The sequence below is a fragment of the Oratosquilla oratoria genome, chromosome 36 (assembly GCF_046742065.1).
Source record: "Oratosquilla oratoria isolate Oo_2021 chromosome 36, ASM4674206v1, whole genome shotgun sequence".
NCBI lineage: Eukaryota > Metazoa > Arthropoda > Malacostraca > Stomatopoda > Squillidae > Oratosquilla > Oratosquilla oratoria.
This window is the reverse complement of record NC_134812.1, coordinates 37,417,098-37,424,597: the sequence shown is the minus strand read 5'-3', so window position 1 is coordinate 37,424,597 and position 7,500 is coordinate 37,417,098. Positions and strand designations below refer to the sequence as shown.

Genomic DNA, 7,500 nt, shown 5'->3' with positions numbered 1-7,500 from the left:
TCATCTGAGACAGCTGTCACAGTCATGTCACAAGTTCTTATCGTCTTCATGTTGTCACCGGGCGCCGATGTGGCGTGTTCGGCTTCACTTTCGCCTCATGGCTCCGAAAGCTCAGGTTCGATCCGCGGGAGCTACTTGTGCCTTTCAATGGCTCTATCTAAGTACAGTGGGCAAAGGTGACGGCTTAAGCTAAAGCTAAGGACCTCCTGGCGTAAACTGACCTTTACAAAAGCACTGTTCTTTTTTATCATTACCGCTACTAGTTTAAGCTATCTCGATGAACTCCCTTTATACCTGGTGGCCCTTAACCCTTTATTCCTTCGGTCGTCGATATTTGAATCGTCTCTGCTGACCTAAATTGGACAGGTTTAAGAAGGAAATAGGCATGAACTGGTTTACCATTAGAGAGGTTAACGAGTGGAATAGTCTTAGTAACCATGTAGTGAGCGCTGAGGGGATTGGTCGTTATAAGAGAAGATTAAATAACTTTATGGATAGGGATGACAGATGGTAATGGACATGGAACTACCTAATGTAGGGCTTATGGTCTCTTGCAGTTTCCTTCATTCTTATGTTCTTATGTTCAAATACATGGGACGCCGACCATCAAGAGTTTAATTTCTATCAATCGATAGACGGGTATTATAACTTCATAGAGTCTATTCTGTCTAACGAGAAGCAATTTTCATTTTTAGCCGAGAGAACTAACTTCCTGGGACTGAATAGGGTAATTTACATAGTGTTACGAATAGTTCGAGGTAGTTTATGAATCATCCTATTCAATGCATCGGGGGCTCCCCCCCCCCCTCCCAGTCTCATTGTAGTGCTCAGGATCCGGAGCATTTCCTTGTCCTCAGAAGAGAACAGGAGGAAATGAACTGACTCCTTCGCCTCGGTGACACTTCCTCGGCTGACTGAAATAGTTTAGTGTTGACTAGAATGAAATCCTTAGGCTCTGTTTACACTAGCAGTGTCTACCGCCTCTGTTTCAACCGCGGCGGTTCAATTACAATGTAAGTCAATGAAGGCGTTCACACAGCAGCGCAGGTACCGGTTTTGTATGCGGTACCGACGCGGTTTCCTTGTGGTTCAAACCGCTAGTGTGAACAGCAGTAGTAGTGATGGGGCTGATCGAGTTAGTTTTGAATCTTTGTGTCTGATAACGTTCTATCAGCTGAATGATACCTTTTGGCGTTGGGCGGAATGCAGTCCGTGAAGGGGTTGACAGGTTCATCCATTATGAAAGGAGGTATCCTATCCTTTACTTAAGTGACAGTTGGAGTCTATAATTATCTCCACCAGTATCCTCACGACCTTGTTCTCCACCTCCCTCAGGCCGGCTGACGACCCGAGAAGGTTCACGTACCCGTCAGGAGACATTGGCGGAGGCGAAGGATCCTCCCAGCTGGAGTCACTCAACCTGGAGACCATCGACTATAACAGTCTACTGTCCGAGTACTATGCAGCCTACTACGATGCCTACTACAAGAGCTACTACAAGTAAGTATGAGAAGTTGTTTTCGTTTTCTCTTTCTCTTCCAGAGGACTTCGTACTATATTTCATAATTCATGAAGTTTATTGAATAGAATGAATTTGGTGTCGTTAAACTTAAAATGCACGAAAGTATATGAAGACAATCTAGAGATGATCAGTGGAAAAATGGTGGGACTGGAGAAACATGTCATGGAAATTTCACATGGAGAGATGTCTTCATTGATGAATTAGAGACGAAACGAAATACAGATTAGTTTATTTGTATTGCACTGGTAATGAAAAATTAACTCGGCTGCGAACACATTATTTCTCGCATCACATCTGAGGAAACCATCGACCGCCCTGGTACCTGGACATCGACGTCGCTCGGTCGTTGTTGGTGTGGATCTTGTCAAGGCGCTTCTGTCTAGGATGCTGAGCTTAAGTCATTGGCGACAGAATTTAAGCCTTTCCATACAGAGAGGGTACCACAGGGATGAATAAGATAGCCTGGTAGTAATGAGAATCCATGGAGAAGGCCCATCCAGAACGGAAGTGGTTAATCATTACCTGCAGAGTGCCACAGGACTAAATAAAATAATCTTGCAGCAGCCAGAATGAAAAAAAAAAAAAATGAAAAAAATCTGGTATGGACGCGGTTGAGGTGAAGAGTAGCACGTGGGGTAGGTATTGTCTTTTTTTATATGTTTGCATGTTTTGACTCTGCAACCCTACTTACAAAGGCGAGAAGGTTATAAAGATAGTCAGAAATATATTATCATTGGACCGTCGAAGGTCAGGGTTCGGAGGGAAGTTGTTGCTGTTGTCGTTCCCTAGACTGTCTGTCCGAGCAGTCCCGTCTCCCCAAGGAATGCCACAGCCGAAACTGGGTTTTCCCACAAATCCTTTATAGAGTGTATGTTGTGTTGTTTGCGTGCATGATTGTGTATAATGCAGTCTTCCATTATGTGTTGTTGGGAAGTTGGGATATCTTCTTAGGAGAAATATGAAGTAAATACCTACGGGTCTAAACGAAGTGGGACTCATACGAGACAGATAAGGAGTTTTACCGGGAGGCGCTCAGCTTATGCTAACCAACCACCTTTGCTTTGTGTACTAGGCGGTCACCGATAACACCCTGGAGATTTAATAAGGGCCTTCGTGGTTACTAAGCGAGTTCGAAACCTAGCACGCCACAGCAGCCAGAAGGAAGGTTGTGGTGGTAAGAAGCATATACCAGGAGGCGGTTATCTGCAGCCAAAGCCGTCACCTTTGCCCTGTGCGCTGAAAGGAATCGGAGAGAAGTGCGGGACTCGAACTCTCGTCTAGGAAGATAAAGACCCCCACGCTTCTGATTGCCTCACCAGCTCACACGAAGGTTGTTTTGATTTACAGAAAAAGGAAGATAACAGTTATGTTTGTAAGACCTCAACAACACATAAAACAACACCGAGCAAATACTACCCAAGTAGTATAAAGAAAGTAGGTTAGAATAGGGCAAAAATTAGCGGATTTGTTCAAGTTCAAATATACATCGTGTGTTGTACATTTCCAAACCAAACGTTCCTATGGACGGTGTTATCAGCGACCGTGTAAGCTGGACCGGACGGTCGTGGGTTTCTTGCCGACGACCTTTGCCGAGGTACGCGGAGGGTGATGATGGAGTTCGGAGTGTATATGGAAGGTAAAGCTGCACCGGGATGGAAATGACGGAATGGTGAAGGAATGACCGCTAGGGAGAGATACAGTAAAGGAGAAATATTCCAGGTAGAATTTACGAATTTACCTTGTGTATAGTGTGTGGCTGTGACTTAGGAAGATAATTTGTTGTCAATTTTAGCACTGTCATTGTCATTGTCATTATCATTGTCATTATAATTGTCATTATCATTGTCATTTTCATTGTCATTATCATTATCATTGTCATTGTCATCGTCACTGCTGTTGTCTTTGTCATTGTTGTTGCATTGTTGCCTTTGTCATCATCTTTGTCACTGTCATTGTCATCATCTTTGTCACTGCCAGTGCTATTGTCATTGTCATTTGTCATTGTTATTGTCACTGTCATTGTCATTGTCATTATCATTGTCACCTGCCACTACATTGTCGTTATATATGTATGTGTATAATTTCTAGATCATATATTAATTTTTTATTTATTAATAATAATTCATACAACATTTGAATTCATTCTGATTTGACTTTTGTAATATGTTTCTTTTCCCTGCACATCAAACATGAGTTCATTTGGCTTGGATTACCGACACTGAAGAAGGAAATAATTCCTGAAGCAGCAAAATTTTCTTACCTGCACAAGAACTGAAGTTTCCGTTATAGTGAGGTCGCCTTCGGATGAGGTTATGAAACAAAAACGCTTTCAGTAATAGTTGTGTGCATTTTGGGAAATTGTTGGAAATTATGGAAACATTTTGGAGAAGAAAGTGATATTACTATCACAACCTCACACAGAACCATTAAAGAAGGTAAACAAGCTGAAGATATACACTTATAACGTGACAGCCTTGGAGAGTTTGATGAAAAAACCGATGAACGTTAGCTGGGATATCGTGGAACTGAGTAAAGTCATAAAGGAGGAAGCAAAGCTTATGCCGATGCAAGGGAGTTACCAACTCTGTTATTATGAAATTAAAGATAAGGAAAAATCCAGTGCAGTAGATTTACCGATTAATCGAGAGATTGCTAGTAACGTAGTGTGATTACGTAGTTTGTCATTTTAAATAGTTTCAATTATGATTAAGCTTTTCAAAAGATAATATGTAAAGAGCCTCTTATGATACTCCCATATCTACCAAGAATTTTCCTGCCAGTTGTGATACTTTTTTAATCTAATTTTCATGATTTTTGTCACTTTATCACCTGAATAAAATAATTGTTATTTTCGTCTTCTTTAGGATTCTCACCATTGGTTATGTCTGCTTTATCTGCCTCAAATAGTACTACTTTGAAATTTCGAATTTAACATCATTTTGATTTTAAACTTATTAAGCTTCAATCCTATTTGAGAATTTTCCTTGTTCATATCCCTCAGCATATCTTGCATGTATTTTGGATTTCTGAAACGAGAATAATATCACCCACAAACCTAAGATAATACAATCATTTCTCATTGATATGCAGACCTTCCGATTCCTAATTAAATTCTGAAATCTGGTCCAGGCAAGCTGTAAGTAGTATGGGTGAAATTGTATGACCTTGCAGAGTTACTTTTTGCATATATATTCTGTAGACCTCTCTCTCACACACACACACACACACACACACACACACACACACACACACACACACACACACACACACACACACACACACACACACACACACACACACACACACACATCAGAAAAGCCGGACATAATGGGAATAGTAGAAATTAAATTTAAAGGAAATCTACCACCTAACACGGTGGAACAAGGTCTATACAACTGCTGGATGAAGAATAGCAAGGAAAACAAGGAGGGGAAGTACTATTTCTGACCAAGAAAGACTTAAATGTGATAAAGTTAACAGATGGAAAAAACAATGTAGAGTCAATAATGATAAAAATAGAAAACAACCACATGAAAAGTAGAACATTTGTAGTAGTGTATGTGCCCCCCCTAAAACACAGGCCTGGGCAGAACACGATCATTCCAAATTGCTAGAAGATACTAAACATGAACTGATATACTGAAAGAAAGAGGAAATACAGTAATTATGGGTGATTTTAACTCAAAAGAAATATGTTGGGAAGAGATGACAGTTAAGGGTGGAGAGGACATATGGGGCATCATGCTACTCGATATGACCATTGGATACACAATGACTCAATGGATAAAGAAAAATACCAGATACAGAAACAATGAGGAACCTTCGAGATTGGATTTAATATTTACATCAGAACTTGAAATTGTAGACAGAATAGATTACAAAACACCAATAGGAAAGAATGACCATGTACTAATAGAATTCAAAATAAAAGAGCAAATAGACCTAAGAAGAAATGAGAAACATAGAATAGGAAGACCAATGTACAACAAAATGAATTTTGAGAAACTTAAAAAATTCTTTCGTAATGCAAACTGGGAAAAATTCCTAAAGGAAGAAACAAGGATGGAAGAGAAATGGAATATACTAAAAGAAATTTATAATGAGGGTGTGACCAAATATGTTCCACAACAAAAGCAAGAAAGAACATACATAAAGAACTGGTACAACAAAACAGGTAGTGAAGCCAAGGATAAAAGAGACAAAGCCTGGAAAAAATGAAAAAAAAAAGTGGCTAACATACATCAAACTAAGAAAGGATTATGTAAAAATACGCAGAGAAGAAAAGAGAAATTATGAAAAGGAAATATTAGAAAAATGCAAGGAACAACCGAAGTTATTTTATAGATATGTGAACGGTAAACAAAAAAACAAACAATAAATAGAAAAGTTGCGTCAAGGAAGTCATGAATACACAGAAGAACAAGAAATGGCAGAAGTTATGAGCAACCACTTCAAACCGGTTTTCACAATTGAGAACACACCTAACTGTGAAGGAATAAAGAGACAGAAGTCCCCCCCAATGAAGGAAATAAATGTAACAAAGAAGGAAATCAGCGACCAAATAAAAAAACTTGATGTCAGAAAATCGCATGGTCCGGATGGAATTCCAAATTGGATATTAAAGGAATGCGTAGAGGAATTAACAGATAAAATACACACTATAATCAAATGCTCGCTCAAAGAAGGTAAGGTACCACAAGACTGGAAAAATGCAAACGTGGTACCAATATATAAAGGAGGAAAAAAGAAAAACCCAACTAACTACAGACTGGTCTCCCTAACAAGAACAGTAGCTAAAATATATGAAAAAGTGATCAAAAGCAGATGGGTTAAACACCTGGAAGAAAAATCTATACTAAACCCAAGCCAATTTGGATTTAGAAAGAGAGGATCATGTACAACAGACCTAATCTGCTTCTACTCGGGACTAATAGATATAATAGATGAGAGGGATGGATGGGCAGACTGTGCCTATCTAGACCTACAAAAGGCATTTGACAAAGTACCGCACAAGAAATTAATAAGAAAATTAGAATCAATAGGTGGCATCGCAGGTAAATTATTAGAATGGATGAAAGATTTCCTGACTGGGAGAAAAATGAGAGTAGTAATTAGAGACAAATACTCGAAATGGGAAGAAATGATAAGTGGTGTTCCACAAGGGTCAGTGCTGGCTCCAATCATGTTTGCCATATACATAAACGACATGGATGAAGGAGTTGAATGTTATATGAATTTCTTCGCAGATGACGCAAAAATATTAAAGAAAGTAATAACAGAAGAGGACTGTGATTCATTACAATCAGACCTGGACAAAATCTGGAAATGGACTCAAAAGTGGGAAGTGAACTTCAATATCAAGAAGTGTAGCATAATGGAGTTTGGAAAAAGCAAAAACAGAATTTCAAAAAATTACAAAATTGGCGAAGAAGAAATAAAAAAAGTGCACTCGGAAAGGGACCTTGGAGTATTAATCAGCAAAGACATGACACCGGATAAACATATAAACAAAATAGTTGGTGAAACCTACAACCTATTAAGATCAATGAAAGTGGCATTTGACTACTTGGATGAAGATATGATTAAAAAAGTATTAGTTACATTAATTAGACCAAACCTGGAATATGCAGCGATACTATGGACCCTCAGTGCTAAAAAATATATATAAGGAAACTAGAAAGAATGCAGAGAACAACAACAAAGTTGGCACCAGCTCTTTCCAATTTAATATACGAACAAAGATTATCGAATTTGGAACTACCAACACTAAAGCAGAGAAGAGAAAGAGGTGACATACTAACTATATGTAGAATCACGAAAAGAATGGAAATCCTTGACAGGAATGATTTACTGAAAAATGACAATGGAAAAACAAGAGGTCATGAAACGAAACTCAAAAAGGATAACTATAGAAGAGATCGGAAAAAGAATAGCTTCCCTCACAGAGTGCTGGATATATGGAATAACTTAGATAAAGA

General features: G+C 38.9%; 1 protein-coding gene across 19 annotated transcripts in view; it reads left to right on the top strand.

Annotated features, from left to right (window-relative positions):
- The window catches only part of LOC143018964 (uncharacterized), a 684,447-nt gene that overhangs the window by 279,463 nt on the left and 397,484 nt on the right, over positions 1-7,500 (top strand). For all 19 annotated transcript variants that reach the window (XM_076174620.1, XM_076174619.1, XM_076174603.1 and 16 more), the window contains one exon: positions 1,336-1,500. In XM_076174620.1, coding sequence (XP_076030735.1) covers positions 1,336-1,500 — 165 coding nt within the window. The remainder of the gene's footprint in view (positions 1-1,335; positions 1,501-7,500) is intronic.